At 43.1% G+C, this 21,261-nt stretch overlaps 1 protein-coding gene across 2 annotated transcripts in view; it reads right to left on the bottom strand.

Moving 5' to 3' along the window:
• Positions 1-7,714: 7,714 nt before the first annotated feature.
• PPARG (peroxisome proliferator activated receptor gamma) overlaps positions 7,715-21,261 on the bottom strand; it is a 95,034-nt gene continuing 81,487 nt past the window's right edge. The window contains exons 6-7 of one of the 2 annotated variants that reach the window (XM_084839869.1): positions 20,771-21,221; positions 7,715-8,351 (exon numbers count right to left, since the gene is read on the bottom strand). In XM_084839869.1, coding sequence (XP_084695995.1) covers positions 8,104-8,351; positions 20,771-21,221 — 699 coding nt within the window. In that variant the 3' untranslated portion in view covers positions 7,715-8,103. The remainder of the gene's footprint in view (positions 8,352-20,770; positions 21,222-21,261) is intronic. The other variant, XM_084839870.1, reaches the window with a different exon arrangement.

Below are 21,261 nucleotides of genomic sequence, written 5' to 3'. Positions count from 1 at the left end.
CTGGAAAAGGTCAGTTTACATTCCAATTCCAAAGAAGGGCAACGCCAAAGAGTGTTCAAACTACCGCACCATTGCGCTCATTTCACATGCCAGCAAGGTGATGCTCAAAATCCTACAAGCTAGGCTTCAGCAGTATGCGAACCGAGAACTACCGGAAGTACAAGCTGGGTTTCGAAGAGGCAGAGGAACTAGAGATCAAATCGCCAACATTCGCTGCATCATGGAGAAAGCAAGAGAATTCCAGAAAAACGTCTCTTTCTGCTTCATTGACTACGCTAAAGCCTTTGATTGTGTGGATCACAACAAACTGTGGCAAATTCTTAAAGTGATGGGAGTACCAGACCACCTTACCTGTCTCCTGAGAAACCTGTACGAGGGTCAAGAAGCAACAGTAAGAACCAGACATGGAACAACCGAGTGGTTCAAAATTGGGAAAGGAGTACGACAAGGCTGCATATTGTCACCCTGCTTATTTAACTTATATGCAGAGTACATCATGAGAAATGCCGGGTTGGATGAATCAGAGGTCGGAATTAAGATTGCCGGGAGAATTATCAACAACCTCCGATATGCAGACGATACCACCCTAATGGCAGAAAGCGAAGAGGATCTCAAGAGCCTCTTGTTGAGGGTGAAAGAGGAGAGTGCAAAAGCTGGTTTGAAACTCAACATTAAAAAAACTAAGATCATGGCATCTGGCCCTATCACTTCCTGGCATATAGAAGGGGAAGAAATGGAAGCAGTGACAGATTTTACTTTCTTGGGCTCCAAGATCACCGCAGACGGTGACTGTAGCCATGAAATTAAAAGACGCTTGCTCCTTGGGAGGAAAGCTATGGCAAACCTAGACAGCATAGTAAGAAGCAGAGACATCACCTTGCCGACAAAGGTCCGTCTAATCAAAGCTATGGTTTTCCCAGTAGTAATGTATGGCTGTGAGAGCTGGACTATAAGGAAGGCTGAGCGCCGAAGAATTGATGCTTTCGAACTGTGGTGCTGGAGAAGACTCTTACGAGTGCCCTGGACTGCAAGGAGGTCAAATCAGTCCATCCTAAAGGAAATCAGCCCTGAGTGCTCATTGGAAGGACAGATAATGAAGCTGAAGCTCCAATATTTTGGCCACCTAATGCGAAGAGAAAACTCCCTGGAAAAGACCCTGATGCTGGGAAAGACTGAAGGCAAAAGGAGAAGGGGACGGCAGAGGATGAGATGGCTAGATAGCATCACGGATGCAATGAATATGAACTTGAGCACGCTCCGGGAGAGAGCGCAGGACAGGAAGGCCTGGCGTGCTATGGTCCATGGGGTCACGAAGAGTCGGACACGACTGAACGACTGAACAACAAGCAAGAAGCCATTATAAATGCTCACCAAGTAGTTTTTAATATGGAAAGAGGCCAGTATTAGCAGCCTAATTTGCTTCTTTTGGAAACACCAGAACATGGGCCACTTAGCTGTAGCGCATTTGCACATTTTAATACAGTAGTATAAAATATTCATGCATATGGTGTGCATACAAAGCCACAACTGATAGCCATGCACATCTGTGATGGCATATGCATCATGTCTTTGGCTCCGTGCTTTCTATGGCATTTCCTTTTCAGAAAACCATTCGAGTTGTCAAGCCCCATATCACTAGTACTATAAGATCAGGGGAAATCCAGGATTAACCACTGTATTTGTTTCATGCTGTGTAACTGTGTATGAGAGGAATAGATTTCTCACTGAATGTTTGAAGGAAATTTTGGTCTACTTTTGTAAAAACAAACAAACACCGGTTTTCTCTTTTATGATAACAACAAAGGTAATCTAGAGAATAGCTTTTTAAAACACTGGCTTTGATTAAACCAAAACAAATTGTATGGATTTTCATGTTCTTGGGTTCACAGATACGGTTACGTGGTACTGGGCATTTCTACACCAGCAAAAAATCCTGCATTTGAAGTGGGGCTTTCTGCTTCCGTTTGAAATGCAGGATCACAACTGACTCCCTTGACATGTGTTTCCTTCCCCCCACCCCCTTCCCCCTCCTTCTCCCCTGTATCTGAGTCTTCCATTATCTTTCATTGATCTTGCTCCTCTTCTTGCTGCTTTTACTCTTTTCATGGAGGACTGAAGTGGAACACAGCGGTAGCTCATTATCTGCAATCTATTTAAAAATGGAACAAAGGCATTTTGTGCAGGAGGGTCACGGCGTCATGTAAAGAGCCCACAAAAGTTCGCGAAAGAGCAATCTCAATTGCAGAATAAAAGCCCGGTGTGAAGGAGCCCTGTGACTCTGCTCAGTTTTATCTGATTTTTTTAACCATCTTTTGTGTCAATTTTCTTGCAGCTCATGGCTGAACAAGCTGATTTCAATTAAATTCAGTTTGTATCACTAATGGAGTCAACTTGCTATCAGTGGTAACTGACCACTATACATACTGACCACTATGAACTATATTTACTCAGAATCAAGGGTTCTGAAAATTCCAGATGTTCTAAATACATTTGTGGTTTGAAATGTTGTCTTCTGCCCAAAAATGTTTGAGACATGTTGCCACCATCTTGTTAATAGTGTGAGGACTATAAACTTGTTTTAAACAAAGTATACAACATGGGTTGCCAAGACGCAGCAGAAGTATGACATGGAGCAAAGGCAGCAGTGATTTGTGACAGCCCTAGAAAGGCGCAAAGGAGTCCACGAGCCTGGTTATGAGATGGAGCCAAGCCTGCACTGCTTCCTGCCATCCAGTTCAGCAGATTAGAGGCAAAACCACATCATGATATTAGGGTCTGCTAATATTCACTCCTATGGAAAAAACAAGGCAATAAAATAATACAGTTGTGATTATTTGATTTATGTCAGACTTGCTGAAAAGTCTGAGTATCATGGACATACAGGGGTTCATGACACAGAGCTTTTATCCTGCTATTGAGATGGCTCTCTCTCTCGGAAGTTTGCAGGGTCTTTAGATGACGGCGTTACCCTCCAGGGTGTCTCCTGCCATTTCCTCCAGCCTATCTCGTGTTTTCCCCAAACGCAAAAAATGTGGTATTTTTTTCTGGCCCACGGAACAGGAGCGCCATGACCTCCCTGTGGAATTCTCCAATAGTGGAAGAAACCGCTGTGTCTGCCTGCTGTGGGCGTTTGTTTTCAGTTGTTGGGGCACGGTCAGGGTGAGATTTGACAGGAGTGAGGGCAAGAATCGCCTGCCGATTGCGTCTACTGCCTCTGCATTTCTCAGGTGGAAGGAGAAGAGGGTCAAATGCCTCCCTGCAACGAATGGAGACACATCTGATTCCCCAGCCCACCAAGCTCAGAAGCAACATCCTCTGTTGTTTCAGAGCACCCCATTTAGTTCAGTGGGGCTTACTCCCAAGTAAGTATGCTGAGGGTTGCAGACTTACAGGGTGATCTTATGTCTACTCAGAAGTAAGTCCCACTGAGTTCAATGCGGCTTGCTCCCACATAAGTGTGCCAAAGTTTGCAGACTTACAGCACAATCTAACATTTTATGTCTGCTCAGAAGTAAGTCAAAGGTTTCTTGGGGGCTGTGAGAAAACAGTACAGCAGAAGTTAAGCTATGAAAAAAAGACTCCCCCTGCTCCTTTGCACACATGCCAGGGAGGGAGGGAGGCACTCCCTCAGCTCAAACCATGTGGCTGCCATGTAAAGAAGCCCTTCCTAATCCCGCAAAGAAACTGAAAGCAGGAAGCTCCGGAAAGGATGTGGGGTTTTGTGGGTTTTTTGCTTAATGTAGGAACACCCTTAGATTCTGGAATCTTTTTTTCAAGGGGCTGGAGAAGGGGGCACATGCTGCTCTTCTCAGAACCCCATCTTTATGAAATATCTATTCCTCTGGAATAAACAAGGCAATAACGAATACAATGAGAAACATATAGGCAAAATTGTTCCCCTTAGTCATTCAGTGCACTGCCACAATATGGGAGGCACATGCTAAGGTTCTCTTAAAAGAAAAGAACAACACACACACACACACACACACACACACACGTCAGTTAATTCAATAAGTTATAAAATGTTTTTGGTTTCTCTCATGATCAAAAAGCAGCCAGAGATTTATGACTTGGAATGTTTTCACCAAAGCCCTGGAGGTTCTGAAAATAACACAACCTACTTATAAACTGACATGAGTAAGCTTTTTTTTTTAATAAATAAAATCCCATAGAAAGAATATATTTAAACTCAAACCAAAATTATGATAATAATTCACATGAGAAATTACTTGGAGTTTTAGAAAATATTTTTGGTTCCTTGCTGTGGTTAGCTAGTCTAATGAAGTACACAGGAAACATCCACTGTGAGACTCTTCTCTTTTCCCATTTCTAACATTGATACATCTCTAAAATATTTTATAACTAACAATTCACACATATTGCTGCTTAAAGCTTTCAAAACAGTTTAACGCCTGCTTTCTTGAGCATTTGCAAGAAAGTGAAAAGCTACTATAAGACAAATGTTGCGAGGGCGGGGGCTTACTGTACTGTAGTAAGGGCACAATCCTACGCATGTTCAGACAGGAAAAAGTCCTACAGCTCCCAGTGTTCCCCAGCCAGCCATGCTGGCTGGAGAATGTTGGAAATTGTATGACTTTTTTTCTGTCTAAGTATGCATAGGATTGCACCGTAAGTTGTCGAAACTCCAACATACCTCTTGCTCACCACATACTTTTTAAAAAAATGTGTCTGATACAAAATCTGCATCATCCTCAAACCCGAGGCACTGGTGTAAATCAAAGTTTGAAACAGAACAGAAGTGATTTCCCAATATTTTCAATAAGGAAATCCAGAATGGCATTTTGCCTTAGGTACTTTGGATGGTCACCCTGCCCTGATCCAGAATTCTTTGTCTAACCTTCCCTTGCCCTCCACCAACCATAGCAAGTGGGGGGAAAGAATGGACAAACATTAACTACCACGAAGAGTTTTGTGGCACCTAAAACACTTAACACATTTATTATAGCATAAGCTTTTGGGGAGTATACAAAACCTTGTGCCGTAATAAATAGTGCGACAAGACCCTTTGTTGTTTTTGGTGTAACAGATTTGAATACAGCTACTCTTCTGGAAATGATAAAAATCAGTGTCATCTGATCTGCTTTTGCCATAGAAGATGACCAAATATGCAGCTGTTTTTTTGCTGTGCATCTTTCCTTACTGTAAGAAACATACTGCTAAACCCAACTAATTGCCACTGCAGCCAGTATCAATCCAACGTTAGCTAGCTGCACATGTCAAAGATCCAAATAAACACACACAGGACATGATCTTTGCTATGGGCAATAAATATAGCTTCCATTTTGAAGAGTCCTGTCTGCTTCAGATATGCAGCCATATTGGCTTGGGTCCAGCACAGTGCAGTGTGGCACAGTGTGACTGCCTTACGCCACTGGCCATCTACTAGCATGACTTTACAACATGATGCAATTCCCCCTTTCTGTACCTTTGATCCCCGATTTGTGAAGGGGTCAGAGCTCAGCAGCACAACTCAAGCTTTGGATGCATAAAGTCTCAGGTTCAGTGCCTAGCACCATCAGCTGGTGAAGAGGTGCCCTGGACAGTAAACAGCTGCTGCTACGAACCAAGGGAGAAGCCATGGCCCACTGGAAGAAATCAAAGGATGGCGTTTGAGGCAGGGAGCAGCAAATTCTGTGCAGATGCATTACTGCCGACAGGCCAGGAGCGCTCCACATGGGCCCCTGATGTCCTCAGTTGTAGCCATTTTTACCTGTCACACCTCCTCACCAGCTGACACTGCTCCAGTTCAGAGGACCTCAGGTAGCAGCGTTTGGGCTTCTGCCAGAAACCTAGGGGAACTGCTGCCAGTTAGGGGGCTATATGGATGAATGGGCTGATAGAAGGCAGCTTCCTATGTTCACTATGTATCATTTGCACTTGCTGTGCACAGCATCCTTGAGCCAGTGTTCAACCCAGGTGCTCATCTACCTGTCTGCATTGTACATGGGGTTAATAACTGAGGCAAAGACAGACGTTTGGGTTCAGGATCTGCCTACACTTTTGGTGATGACACCACAGTTCACCCATTCAGCAGGGTCTCTGTGTAGCATTTTCAGGAGGCTGGAGAGGCTGTCCTGGGAAGGAGGGGGCAAGAAATTGCAGTTGATCCAACATAAATCTGGATCCAACCCAGATGGTACCAACTGCACCACCAAAATGACAAACTAGTGTAGAAAAAAAACGTGTTAAGGGGAGACATGATAGAGGTGTACAAAGTTATGCACAGTGTGGAGAATGTGGACAGGGAGACATTTTTTCCCCTCTCTCATAATACAAGAACCTGGGCTCATCCCATGAAGCTGATTAGTGGGAGATTCAGGACAGATAAAAGGAAGGACTTCTTTACACAGCACATAGTCAAACTATGGAATTTGCTACCAAAAATGTAGTGATGGCCACGGATTTGGATGGTTTTAAAAGGGGGTTAGACAAATTCATGGAGGAGAAGGCTGTCAATGGCTACTAGTCCTGATGGCTATGTGCTACCTCCAGTCTCAAAGGCAGTATGCCTATGAACACGTTGCTGGGGAACGTGGGCGGGAGGGTGCCGTTGCACTCATGTCCTACATGAGTTTCTCACAGGCAGCTGTTTGGCCACTATGTGAATAGAATGCTGGACTAGATGGCCCCTTGGTCTCATCCAGCTTGGCACTTCCTATGTTCTTCTAGTATAAGTAGGGAAGTCTCCCAAATCACTGCATATATAATTGAGGGGAGGGAGTGGGTTATGGTACTTCCTGTACTTCAGGTGTAACTCAGTTTTCCAAGCTCCCAGTACAGCACTCTCTTCTAAAACCAGAAAAGCAGATACACCTTACAGCTGGGGGGGGGGGTAGATAATCTCTTTGAACAACAACAACAACAACAAAGGGGGCTCTTCCATTCAGGCGGTGCTAAACATACAGTAAATGTCACATGCTCTTTCCAATGCAGAGCTATTCCCCTTCTCTCACCATCCCAAATAGTTGAGCCTTCTCTTGTCCCAACTTGCTGCTCTGTAAATACTGCGTGCCTGACCTGAACAGTGTAGTCAGAACCATGCACAATCTGCCTTCATAAAAATATCCCTGCTGCTTCTCAGCATTCGCCTTGCTTGAGGCCAGTCCCATGAAGTGGTCCCACTGCCAGCTTTGCCAGGATCAAAAGAAGCAAGCCTCCTCCTGTTGCTGCTACCCCACACAGTGTTTAAATCTCAGGGGTCACCTGAGAAACAAATCTAATATTCTGGTCCCATGCTAGCTTCTACTGGCGGCCGCAGGGTGGAGGAGCGGGCAATTCTTCTTGCTTGTGAAGCTGACAGCTGGAATCAGCACACACAAAACATGAATGAGCAACCACATATATCCAAGGATGAAACAATATAAAGCCCATGTGCTTACTATGTGCCCTGAACTCCTTGTATTACATACAACTGTAGAAATAATACTAAACAATAATTTTACGGGCAGTGGAACAGGATATCCGAAAAGCAGACTGACTACAGATAATGGGATTAGCCTCCTTCAAAACCAGCTAATGTCAAATAGGTGCTTGATAAACCTGGGAGCTAGTTAGTTTTAAACTATGCCCATTGCAGCTTCCCAGTGTGAATTTAAAAACAGATAAAAAAGAAATCAGCCCTGACATATCGAATTGGAGCCTTTTGGAATGATGAAGTGACCCATCATTGTTGTCCACATATCACTACATAACTACATAAAATACCAAGAAATCTTCCCCTGGAGGCAGGGGGATTCTTTTTTTTTTATTATCGTGAAGCTGAAATTTTAACTGAACAGCTAACCAATGTCAACGATATTTTAAAATCAAAACGAACAAGCAATTAGGGTTGATGGAATAAGATTAAAAAATTAATCTGGAAAATACTGCCAACAATCTGATATAGACATTTTTAATATTAAAATTGTAAATGTGTCTTTATAAACAATATGCATAAAATAGATCTGTAATAGTAAAGCTCTGTCTCTTTTTAAATGTTTTCTTTCACAGTAATTTCTTTGGTATGTAATAGTTTCCCTCTCAAAGAAATAGTGCAATTTGAAGAACATACATCATGTCAATGGCTTAAAAATTCTATGGCCCTTAATACAAGTCCTTGTAAATTTCTTGTAGGAGTGGATGAAGGCTCATATCTGTCTCCGTTTTCTTTATAATTTGCAACAGCTGCACGTGTTCTGTTACAATCTGTCTGAGGTCTGTCATTTTCTGCAACAATTTTGCAAACAGCTGTGATGACTCAGGGTGATTCAGCTTTAACTGGAGTTCTAAAGCTTGCAGCAAATTGTCTTGAATATCTTCAATGGGCTTCACATTCAGTAATCCAGGGCGATCTAAAAATGAACAAAACATTAATTTTTTTAAAGACAGAAACACAAGCTATTTGTACTTGTACAGGCTTTTGCAGAATTTCCAGCTGAGTAAAAATGCATCATCATCGTCATCATTGTAGTCATCATAGATACAGTTGCTAGGTAAAAAATTAAAATAATGTCTCTTTGGGGGCAGTATCCAATACTGCCGCTGTGCTCCTGCTCTATCTCCTGTGCAAGTGGGACCCGCCACTCACACAACAGAGGGGTAGCAGTTCAAAAAACATCCCAGAAACAAGCGGTAATGCTTGCTTCTGACTCGGGACAGGTCAGCAAAGTGTTCTTTTGCAAGCTCTGCTGATCTGCCCCATTCCTGCTCATTTCGAGCTGCTTTTTAGATCCACTAGCTCCCTGTTCTTTGTGCACATTCAAGCTTTGATACTGTCCTTGGATTGTAAACTAGAACTGAGATAGAGTTTTGGTAGGTTTGCATCTTCACATAAAAACTGCCTTAAAAGAAGGAGATAGAACCTTTGGTTGAATCAGGAGGCATATTCCATCCGAGACTGTTTTGGGGGAGTGAGCGAGGGGCAGTTTTCGTGCCTCAGAGCTGTACATTCACTGAATCAGCTCTCAATGGTGATGCCTAAAGAAAATTCCAGCCTTGGTATGGACTGGCATCAAGGATAGGCATGACTGGAAACCGGTCAAGGGCCCACTGATGCGCTTCCTGGAGTTGCTTCTGCTTGTTCACCTGCCTCTCTCATATGAGCTGAAAACATGGCCAAATGCTGCTGCTAACTATGCAAAATGTCCATATTTTGATGACAATGACAAAATGCTGCCTCTCTTGCTAATATATAACCTCTTAAACTCACTTGCCAACATAAATGACATCTTGAGAACCGGAATCCTCTGTGAGCATACCGCAAAGCAAAAGTAAACAATTTCTAGGTCATCTAACTAAATGGGTAGGCTGGAAGTAATCTATTTAGGACTCTTGAATCCACCTTGATTGCTTTGGATGAGGGCATTTCGTGCAGACCAGGAAACATGTACACCATTTCTGGATGGGCCGTACAGAACATGATTTAATAATGTGACTGATCATTTTCCAGGATGTATAGCTTCAGGACCTGAATGCTAAAGCTTAGTCCTAAAACAATGAAGTGCCTATAAAGAAGTGAGCACTAATTCCACACCACATGTGACCACATCACTAGTTTCAGGGATGAGAGGGAAGGGGGTACAGATCAGAAAAGTATGACTTTCAGGGTGATTTGGAGCTCAAGATTACCAGGAACCCATTTCTCAGTTTTTTTGCTATGGACATCAGACTTCTGATTGTAAAGAAGGACATTTTTGTAACCTTTATTTAAACTTCCTCATAACTGGGACAATAAAAAGGCTAGATAAATTAATCTTGTAGCTGAAGTTAACTTCAGTTAGCAGAATTTACTTCAATGAGTATCTGGACCAAGACATTTCATTACATTGCCATTTTCAAAGATATGAGTTTTTCTCACTAAAAATCACAACCAATGTGATTTACTGAAGGTACTCCATGTGAGGAAGTAATGGAAGTAAAAGAAAAACACAGAAGCAAGCAAGCAGATCGAAGGAGATGTGGGTTGAACTAGCTCTTTGAGGGTTTATAGTCTGATCCACAAAGTGATGGAGGCACTCTGGGGTAAAAAGAGCAACATTATATAAATTAAGAATGGGTATGTTTGATGGCTCTTTAGTGTCTTAATTTTCACATTATAATCAATTGTGACTGCCCAGACTTAATACATAGCAAAACATGTAGCCAAAAAAAGGTTCTTTATATAACAAGAACGTACAGCCTTCTTTTTCAGTAAAGTATTTTTTTCCAGAAAACTTTCCCCAGAAAGCATATTCCACTACAAGGACTGCAGAACTGCAAATCCTGGGTTACTATCAATTTGTTCTTTGCCAGATGAGATAAGCAATATCAGTACTCTACACGTAATGCATTAAGAAAGGAAAAGTATTGGAATATGAAAAAAATGGAAACAGAAAACACATTTGAAAGGAAATAGGAACACATAAAACTGAACTCTTAGTAATTCTAAAGTTAACTATAAAGTACTATATCTAATGCTATCTGTCTGCTAGTGGAACAGACATTGCCAGTGGAATGGATGCCCCCCTTGCAGCCCTCTGTGCACCCTCCCCCCGACCAACCTGCTCCAAAGGGATCCTCCAGAGCATATTTTGGAGGCACAGAGGGAGAAGAGAAAGGTTGCTTGTGTGATGTTGGATGGAGCCCCAAGAGTCACTTATCCAAAACATTTCTAGATCTATCTGTTATGTATAAAAGATGATACAGTATGTAGTTTCCGAAATAATGTGGCAGTTCTTAATATTTTAGAGATGTTATTAATTTGGTGTTTGGGGGATAGTACAGCTTTAAACCCCCTTCATGGATCACTGCCTTGTTGTGGCGAAGGGGCTTGCGTAACTCAGTGAAGCCATAAGCTATGCCGTGCAGGGCCACCCAAGACGGACAGGTCATGGCAGAGAGTTCTGACAAAATGTGGTCCACTGGAGAAGGAAATGGCAACCCACTCCAGTATTCCTGCCAAGAAAACCCCATGGAACGTATCACAAGGCTAAAAGATATGACGCCGGAAGATGAGCCCCTCAGGTCGGAAGGTGTCCAATATGCTACTGGGGAAGAGCAGAGGGTATTTCCAAGTAGTGCCAGAAAGAGTGAAGCGGCTGGGCCAAACCCGAAAGGACACTCAGCTGTGGATGTGTCTGGTGGTGAAAAGAAAATCCGATGCTGTAAAGAACAATATTGTTTAGGAACCTGGAATGTAAGGTCAATGAATCAAGGTAAGCTGGAGGTGGTCAAACATGAGATGGCAAGATTGAACATCGACATCTTGGGAATCAGCGAACTCAAATGGACAGGCATGGGCGAATTTAATTCAGGTGACCATCATATCTACTATTGTGGGCAAGAATCCCTTAGAAGAAATGGAGTAGCACTCATAGTCAACAAAAGGTTGGGAAAAGCAGTGCTGGGGTACAGTCTTAAAAATGATAGAATGATCTCAGTACGAATCCAAGGCAAACCATTCAACATCACAGTAATTCAAGTCTATGCCCCAACCACTGAGGCTGAAGAAGTTGAGGTTGATCGGTTCTATGAAGACCTACAACACCTTCTAGAACTAACACCAAAAAAAGATGTCCTCTTCATCATAGGGGATTGGAATGCTAAAGTAGGAAGTCAAGAAATCACCGGGATAACAGGCAGGCATGGCCTTGGTGTACAAAATGAAGCAGGACAAAAGCTAATAGAGTTTTGCCAAGAGAACATGCTGATCATAGCAAACACTCTTTTCCAACAGCACAAGAGGCGACTCTACACATGGACGTCACCAGATGGTCAATATCGAAATCAGATTGATTATGTCCTTTGCAGCCAAAGATGGAGACGCTCCATACAGTCAGTAAAAACAAGACCTGGAGCTGACTGTGGCTCAGATCATGAGCTGCTTCTTGCAAAATTTCGGCTTAAATTGAAGAACGTCGGGAAAACCACTAAACCGTTCAGGTATGACCTAAGTCATATCCCTGATGAATATACAGTGGAGGTGAGGAATAGATTTCAGGGATTAGACCTGATAGACAGAGTGCCTGAGGAACTATGGACGGAGGTCCGTAACATTGTTCAGGAGGCAGCAACGAAATCCATCCCAAAGAAAAAGAAATGCAAGAAAGCCAAGTGGCTGTCTGATGAGGCTTTACAAGTAGCTGACGAAAGAAGGGAAGCGAAAAGCAAGGGAGAAAGGGGAAGATATACCCAACTGAATGCAGAGTTCCAGAGAATAGCAAGGAGAGACAAGAAGGCCTTCTTAAATGAACAATGCAAAGAAATCGAGGAAAACAACAGAATGGGAAAGACTAGAGATCTCTTCAAGAAAATTGGAGATCTCAAGGGAACGTTTTGTGCAAAGACGGGCATGATAAAGGACAAAGAAGGCAGGGACCTAACAGAAGCAGATGAGATTAAGAAGAGGTGGCAAGAATACACAGAAGAACTATACAGGAAAGATCTGAATGTCCCTGATAGCCATGATAGTGCGGTCACTGAACTTGAGCCGGACATCCTAGAGAGTGAAGTCAAGTGGGCCTTAGGAAGCATTAGTAACAACAAAGCAAGCGGAGATGACAGTATTCCAGCTGAGCTATTTAAAATCCTAAAAGATGATGCTGTTAAAGTGCTGCATTCAATATGCCAACAAATCTGGAACACTCAACAGTGGCCACAAGACTGGAAAAGGTCAGTTTACATTCCAATTCCAAAGAAGGGCAACGCCAAAGAGTGTTCAAACTACCGCACAATTGCGCTCATTTCACATGCCAGCAAGGTGATGCTCAAAATCCTACAAGCTAGGCTTCAGCAGTATGCGAACCGAGAACTACCGGAAGTACAAGCTGGGTTTCGAAGAGGCAGAGGAACTAGAGATCAAATCGCCAACGTTCGCTGCATCATGGAGAAGGCAAGAGAATTCCAGAAAAACGTCTATTTCTGCTTCATTGACTACGCTAAAGCCTTTGATTGTGTGGATCACAACAAACTGTGGCAAATTCTTAAAGTGATGGGAGTACCAGACCACCTTACCTGTCTCCTGAGAAACCTGTACGAGGGTCAAGAAGCAACAGTAAGAACCAGACATGGAACAACCGATTGGTTCCAAATTGGGAAAGGAGTACGACAAGGCTGCATATTGTCACCCTGCTTATTTAACTTATATGCAGAGTACATCATGAGAAACGCCGGGTTGGATGAATCAGAGGTCGGAATTAAGATTGCTGGGAGAATTATCAACAACCTCCGATATGCAGACGATACCACCCTAATGGCAGAAAGCAAAGAGGATCTAAAGAGCCTCTTGTTGAGGGTGAAAGAGGAGAGTGCAAAAGCTGGTTTGAAACTCAACATTAAAAAAACTAAGATCATGGCATCTGGCCCCATCACTTCCTGGCATATAGAAGGGGAAGAAATGGAAGCAGTGCCAGATTTTACTTTCTTGGGCTCCAAGATCACCGCAGACGGTGACTGTAGCCATGAAATTAAAAGATGCTTGCTCCTTGGGAGGAAAGCTATGGCAAACCTAGACAGCATAGTAAGAAGCAGAGACATCACCTTGCCGACAAAGGTCCGTCTAATCAAAGCTATGGTTTTCCCAGTAGTAATGTATGGCTGTGAGAGCTGGACTATAAGGAAGGCTGAGCGCCGAAGAATTGATGCTTTCGAACTGTGGTGCTGGAGAAGACTCTTACGAGTCCCCTGGACTGCAAGGAGGTAAAATCAGTCCATCCTAAAGGAAATCAAGCCTGAGTGCTCATTGGAAGGACAGGTAATGAAGCTGAAGCTCCAATATTTTGGCCACCTAATGCGAAGAGAAAACTCCCTGGAAAAGACCCTGATGCTGGGAAAGAGTGAAGGCAAAAGGAGAAGGGGACGGCAGAGGATGAGATGGCTAGATAGCATCACCGATGCAATGAATATGAATTTGAGCACGCTCCGGGAGAGGGCGCAGGACAGGAAGGCCTGGCGTGCTATGGTCCATGGGGTCACGAAGAGTCGGACACGACTGAACGACTGAACAACAACAACAACAACAACAACAACAACAGCTTTAAACAGCTTACTGCCAATCTGCAGGTTTAACATCTGGCTATGACTCACTGTGCAGTCATATAAAATTCAAACAAGCATGAAGGCTACAGCCTCTGTTCCCAACGTGTTTGAAATGCTACAGAATTCCGCATTTGTCTGCCTTATGTAAGAATGAGTATTTGGCAGTGCAATCCTATACATATCTACGCAGAAGTAAGTCCCATTGAGTTCAGTGTAGCTTACTTGCAGGTGAGTATGTGGCTGCAGCCTTAGGGAGCAATCCTACTGGGATAGGCAGCCACCTCTGAACTTGGAGGCAACCACCTATCCAATGCAGGGCAGGATAAGTGCAGAGGGGATCATCCCCTCGAGGCTTCAGCAGCCCTACATTTACGGCTAGGCGGCCAATTTCGGCTGTCTAGTAGTGGGAAGGTGGAGTGGGGGAAGCAGCTGTAGGACATGTTGGATGTGTCATACCGGCATTTCTGCCTTCCCTGCCCTGTAACGCCCCCTGGAATGCCCCGTTTTTGCCGCTCCACACTCCTCTCCCGAGCACAGAGCGTGGGGCCGCTCTGAGCTGCTTGCAAGGCAGCGCAGCAGCAGGGGAAGGTCAGTTCTCAGGGAACAGACCTTGGACCACGGGCTCCAAGGTTGGTTTCCAGAAACCAACATGGCCGTCAAGCCACTGACTAGTGGCCATAGGATTACTCCCTTAGTGATGCAAATTATTTCTGAAATAACACAAAGACTCCTTCCAGATGAGACTTTTATCATGCAATTGTCCGGCTGCATTCATGGAATTTTACAGGGGAGCCAGACAGTTTTGCTTGTAACCCTCCTGTGATTTCCCATTGCTCCTTCTGACTTTTTTCTTTCCACAAAATAACCTGTTAAGGAGGAAAAGACGGAAGAACTGCAAAATGCCTCATGACTGGTAGTGCTGGGAGCCCTTTGGGTTGTATCCAATGTTAGTCCTACTTAGAGTAGACCCATTGAAATGGCTGGAACTTAAGTCAGACTAACATTGGATACAACCCTCTCTGTTTGGAAGGCAGTCTTTATGATTTTCAAACATTTTTCTGAAATCATGAGACATAGCTGGAATTTGAATAGTTCTGTTGGCGCATTCAAATGGATTTAAGGATGTTGTTCTTTAAAGACCTTAGGACAAGTCAAAAGAGGAGCCATCCTGAATTAGATCAAAGACCTATCTAGTCCAGCATTCTGTTCACACAGAAGTGGCAAGGGATGAAGTTCTAGGGCTCCTTTAAAAAGTCTACTGCAGCTTCATATTAAAGCCAAGGGCATGATAATATCAGTAAAATTAAAATAATTTACAAAACATTGCAGATTATGTAAAAGTTTTAATAATAAAGCTCAAATGATGGGCATGAAGTAGATGCAAATGTTTAGAGGGATGCTCTTTCTCAAGCCTTTATTCTTCAATATTTTCAAAGTTAACCGTATTTTCTGTTAATCATTCACGTATGAATTGTTCATAAAAATGATTGTATGTTCTATGTACACATGCAAAATTCCTGTGCATTTCTTATCTCTGAGAGCAATTACTACTGAAAGTCATTTGGAAGAATAGGCATTTGGCTGAGAACCCTTATCACAGTGCTGGTGTGACTCAGCAGTTGTGTGCTTAACTTTAAGGAAAACAGCACAAATCAGGATTTGGGTCCAAAGTAATTATCTTTGGCTGTACATATGATTAAAATGTATTTTATTATTCTAAAGAGATCAAAAGAACACGTTTTCAAAAGACAGAAAGTGGGTGGGTGTGGGTGGATGGGGTTGGTTAGTTGTTTTTTAATGAGGGGTCTTCTTTCATTTTGGGAGCAACAATTCATATACTTTTAAAATGACACAGTTCAGAGTTCAGAAACTACAGTAAAATGTATGACAAGTAGAATCAATAAAAATGTATGCTGGGCTGGATCCAGTCTGAGCTGCCCATGGGAAGAAGGGCTCCTTCTAGGGGGGCCAAGTGTCCTACTTTACTGAGGACAGTCCTCTATTTTGGAGAGCTGGCAGAAGACAGTCCTCTATTGGGAGAGGTGTCCAGTCCATGTCTGGTTTAAAGTCAGACCGCAAAATCAGATGGGCAAAGAGCAGGGGCTGTGAAGTTGCCCATCAACAGTGAGCACTTGGGCAGCAGACAGAGCAGGCACACTGGTCACCTAGTCAGTCTTCTCCACTACGTTGAGTTAGATTGTATTTCTCTATAAATTACAGCTATTATTTCTACATTTGCACCTATACATTTGCATATGCAAACAGTAGGCAAAATGGTGTCCTCTTTTTTGGTGAGGCATTTCCTCTTTTTTTGGCAGTGCATAAGTGGCCGCCCTAGCACGTTCTGTCAGCAGGGAGCTCCTAATCCATTTGCGATTCCTGCTGGCCAAAGTGTGGAGGCGATCATCATTGAGTCCCCCCCCCCCGCAGTCCCCGATGCCCCTCCAGAACAGTGGGGAGGTGGTTGCAGAGGGTGGAGGGAATTGGCAAAGACTGCCTTCCCATTCTGTTGGCCAAAGCATTTTGAGTGGAAGTCTACTCAAGGGCTCCTCGTCCTGGTGGAATAAAAGCAGGATCCAACCCATAGTTCTGAAAACAGCCTGTTTGAAATGACAATCTTTAAACTATGTTCTCTCCGATTTCAAAGTGGTTTGTCAATATGTTATATTATTCAAGTAATTGCTGCAATTATTATTTGAAAACCCAAATTCATGCAACTCCAGTAGAAACTGCTTGTGACACTCATGCCTTGATGACTTCCAGACTAGACTACTGTAATGTGTTGTTGTTGTTTTTGTGGAGCTGCCCTTGAAGATGGTCTGGAATACAAATAGTACATAGCAGAATGCCTTTATCCATCTCTTAATGGGTATCTATTGACAAAAGCATAGTACACCTGTTTGAAATCTGAATATTTCACTTGCATTGATTACAAGGTTGTTTCCCAATCATATCAAGCTGCTCTTTTTAACTTTTAAATCCCCACATGGTCCGGATCCCAAGTATTTCAGAGACAGCCTTCTCCCATATGATCCCCCAAGAGTCTTGCAGCCAATGAGGCCCTGCCATGGGTTTCTTCCACCTGGAAGGCAAAACTGTCATCCTTTGGCAGCAGGACCCTTTTTGTGGTGCTCCCAAAATTACAAAATGCACTCCCCTAGGAATTTTACAGGAAGCAGGTAAACAACACATATTTTATTGCATCTTTTTGGAACTAGATGTTTGCTAGAGGGTGCTTTTTTTTTTTTTTTTACTGATGTCTTATTTAATTTAGTCTTTGATGTTTCATTAATTGGTTTTAATTCCACTCTGAAAACTACCTGGTGAATTTTTTGAAATGTGGTATAGAAATAGGTAGATAAGTAAATTAATATGATGTAGTCAACCATCATGGTTTAAGACGTATGGAAAGCAATAGGCCTTTTGGTGACCTTGGAGTGGAACAGGCATGGTGGGTGGGTAGAGGGGGAGGAAGGTGTGAATTCACTCTCCTGCCATGTGCTAGAGAGTGACTGGGGGAACAGCCAGTCCATGGGCATTTAACCTTGGAAAATAACTGTAAATGCCACTATCTTCATCCCTAAAACCTTTCAAGCTTCAGAGGAAACATGATCTCATTTCAAAGACAGGGCTTCTTCACATGGAACTTTTCTTTTATCCTGCTATTGAGATTGGTGACTCATGGAAGTTTGCAGGTCCTTTAAATGACATAATTAACTTTCAGGGTGTCTCTAATTACCTTTATTCCATTTTTTTAAGGATCGGAGATAATGAGCTATCAAATTAGTGCGCTTGAGTTCCCTCATAAAAAAGGAAAAGCCACAGTAAAAGGAGCAAGACCACAGTGCCATCTAGTGGCTGTATAATTAAACATATGGAAGACTCAGATAAGTGGAAAAAGGAGGGGGGAAAGGTGGGGAGGAAGCACGTGTAAAGGGAGTCCGTCTTGATCCTGCATTTAAAACGGAAGCAGAAAGCCCCATTTTAAATGCGGCATTTTAGGCTGGTATAGAGATGCTCAGAGGGTTTATTTTAATTTTTTAACACCATAGCTTCACTGTCTTTCCTACCTTCTCATTTTTATAAAGACCTATTCCGCAGTTTATTCTAATAAGCTTGTTGATGTCCCAATGGGTGGTTATTAAACTAAGGGGAGGTGGCGGCTTCATTATCTCCTGACACTGCCCCTCTGAAGTCATTAGGATGAAAATAAAAACTAGCACATGAAATCTAGAATCTTTGGTGTTTTGAAGGTGGTGAGGTTTTCCCCAAAAGTGCTAAATATGCTTTCATAGGAAGGTATACCCAAATCAGAAAAGTTCAGTAGAATTTGGTATAATTTTATATAGCAACTTGATTAGCTTCAGAGTTACTGGAGATTAACTTGAGTATGAACCATTTTGTATTTAGTTATTTGTTACATTTATATCCTGCCTTTCCTCCAGCAGACCAAGGCCATGTACATGATTTTTCTCTTCACCATTTTATCCTCACAACAATCCTGTGAAGTAGATTAGACTGAAAGTCAGTGACTGGCCCAAAGTGAGCTTCATGGTTGTGTGGAGACTAGAACCCAGATCTCCTGAGCCCCAGTTCAACACTCTAACCGCTACACCACACTGGTTCTTGGTACTGCTACTATTTATAATTAACTATCCAACTCTGCAAAATTACCATTACTATTACTTGATGAATTAGGCTCAGAATAAGACATGGGTGGAGTATTGTTCTCTTGGAGCCAATATTTAAGATTATTTTCAACATATTATTTTCTATAATAGAAAACAAAACATTTCTGAAGTAGTACAGAATGAAATTTACAGTAAAACACTGAATACTTTTTTTAGTTATGAACAGGGGAGTTAACAGTTTGTTTCTCATCTGTAAGTTTTTCATTAATATGGGGAAAATTTTCCAAGACCATCAGCTTATATTCCAAAAGGTGTTTTGGGGCTTGAAACATTTCTGTGCGGTTGTCCAAGAAATATATTGCGTATCCCACTTGCCTTTACTCAGTAAATTCAAAGCCCTTAAGGATCAATTTGTTCCAAAATCTTCCTCAAGTAAAGGCATTCTGACATCATGTGTACATGCTAAATCTGACTTGAATTAGTCTAATAAAAACATGTCACGGAGCTGCAGTTTCAAGTGAATGAGAATAAAGTGACAACTAATAATTAAGCCCCTTTAAACCTGTCTGATGTCAAATCATGCAAAGCACCAAATACGGCTTGGAGAGAAAGCAGGGGAGGGACATGGGATTATGCACTTGGAGGCTGCAGGAGAAGCAATGCTGAAGCATGCAGATGGTGACAAGCTGCTGCAATGCGGCTCAGTGGAGCAACGGTGGGCATGTGGAAGACATGAACAAAACAGATACCTTCACTTTGAGAAATCCTTCCCTCCTTTGGGGGCAGGACTATATTTCAGGGGCAAAGTACCTGCTTTACATGCACACAGTCCCAGGTTCAATCCCTGGCAACTCCAGTTATAGCAAACAAGGATCAGGTAGCGGGTGATGTGAATGACTTCTGCTGGAGATCTTGGCGAGCCACTCCCAGTCAGAGGAGTCAACACTGGGCTAATTAGACACATACTCTGGCCTCGTACAAGGCAACACCCGATGCTATATTTGGTGATGGAATTGCCAGGGCTGTGCCACAGCTAGCAGACTGAGGTGAACCAGGAATGGAACCATTAGTCAGGAACGAAGGGTAGGTCAGAACTCAAGGGTAAACCAGGAGGCAGAAGCAACTGGAGGACAGGATTAAAGGACAGCCAAAGGATGCAGGAACACACCAGTCGCCAAAGCTCAGGAAAACCGTGTTGCTCGAGCAACAGTTAGATGGATCAGGAATCCCTCTTATTCACCTTCCTCTCCAGGAGGTTCCAGTGATTAGCCTGCGTGGGTGGGGTCAGTCCAGGGCCATAGCATACTGAGCTGGCTAGCCAATTGCTGCAACATGCACTGCAGTGACTCACCACTCAGGCCCCAAGGTTCCCAGTTTTAGCCCCAACAGCAACTGCCAGGAATCCATATAAATTCTGGAAGATACTTATAACCTCTCAAGAAGGCCAGTTTCGCATTTCATTTGCAGTGAAGAGGCAGATGCTTAATCTATTTCCCCACCCTTATACAGACAGTTCAGTGACTGATGAAAGTTGCCCCAAGAGGGTTTGCAATATTTGGCTCACGCTCCTTCCCATTCCCCACATCAGTTGCATATCAAGCATTGCATCAAGTGTGCCACAGAGGGATTTTTTCCCTTCGAATTGCTCCTTCCTCCATTTCCTCTTTTTGAACTCAAAGGAATACATAATGTATATTAGACCTCAGGAGACAGGAGCCACCCCACCAAACAGTCCCAGGCAGGAAATGGAGGTTTACTGAATCCCTGGTGTAGTGCCGTACATGGCTCGCAAGATGCATTCAGCCTGCTAGATCATAAATTGGGCAGACCTGCCTTGAGATCATTGCAGTGCACATCGTAATAGTTGAAACGCAGGTCTGCCCAATTTGTGATCCAGCAGGCTGAATGCATCTCATGAACCATGTATGGCAGTACACCAGGGATTCAATAAACCCCGTTTCCATTTCCTGTCTGGGACTGCAAAACCAGGAAAGTTATTAAGCCCCCTGGAGGCCCAAAGACATGGCTGGTATGCTGAGTTTGGCTTGGTGGGTCATGTGTGGTACATTTCTGCCTCAAGGTTCATTCCAGCCCAAGGTTAACTATGGTTCTTCTGTCACACTTACCTCCACTGAGAATAATGACAGCTATAAATATTGCCAGATCACTGTCGTCTAATTCCAGTGCATTGAATTTGACAGCAAACTCAAACTTGGGCTCCATAAAGTCACAAAAAGGTTTCCGGAGACTCTTCAGGAACTCCCGAGTCATGAATCCTTGTCCGTTGGATATGAGAACACCGTCTTTGTTCATCATGGAGGCCAGGAGTGTATAGATGATCTCATGGACACCGTATTTCAGGAGAGTTACTTGGTCATTCAGGTCTAGACTCACAAAACCTGGAATGTTTTTGGCAAATTCTGTGATCTCCTGAACAGCCTCCACTGAGCGAAACTGACAGCGCTGGAAAATACGGATGGCCACCTCTTTGTTCTGCTCTTGCATGGGGGTCAGATGTTTGCACTTGATCTGGTCTTCTCCCATCATTAAGGAATTCATGTCATAGATGACAAATGGCTGAAAAAGAAACATGCAATTGACTTTCATGCTTCCTTCC

The sequence above is a fragment of the Heloderma suspectum genome, chromosome 2, assembly GCF_057233095.1.
Source record: "Heloderma suspectum isolate Gila_16-S chromosome 2, 16-S_ref, whole genome shotgun sequence".
NCBI lineage: Eukaryota > Metazoa > Chordata > Lepidosauria > Squamata > Helodermatidae > Heloderma > Heloderma suspectum.
This window is presented reverse-complemented; position numbering and strand designations above follow the sequence as displayed.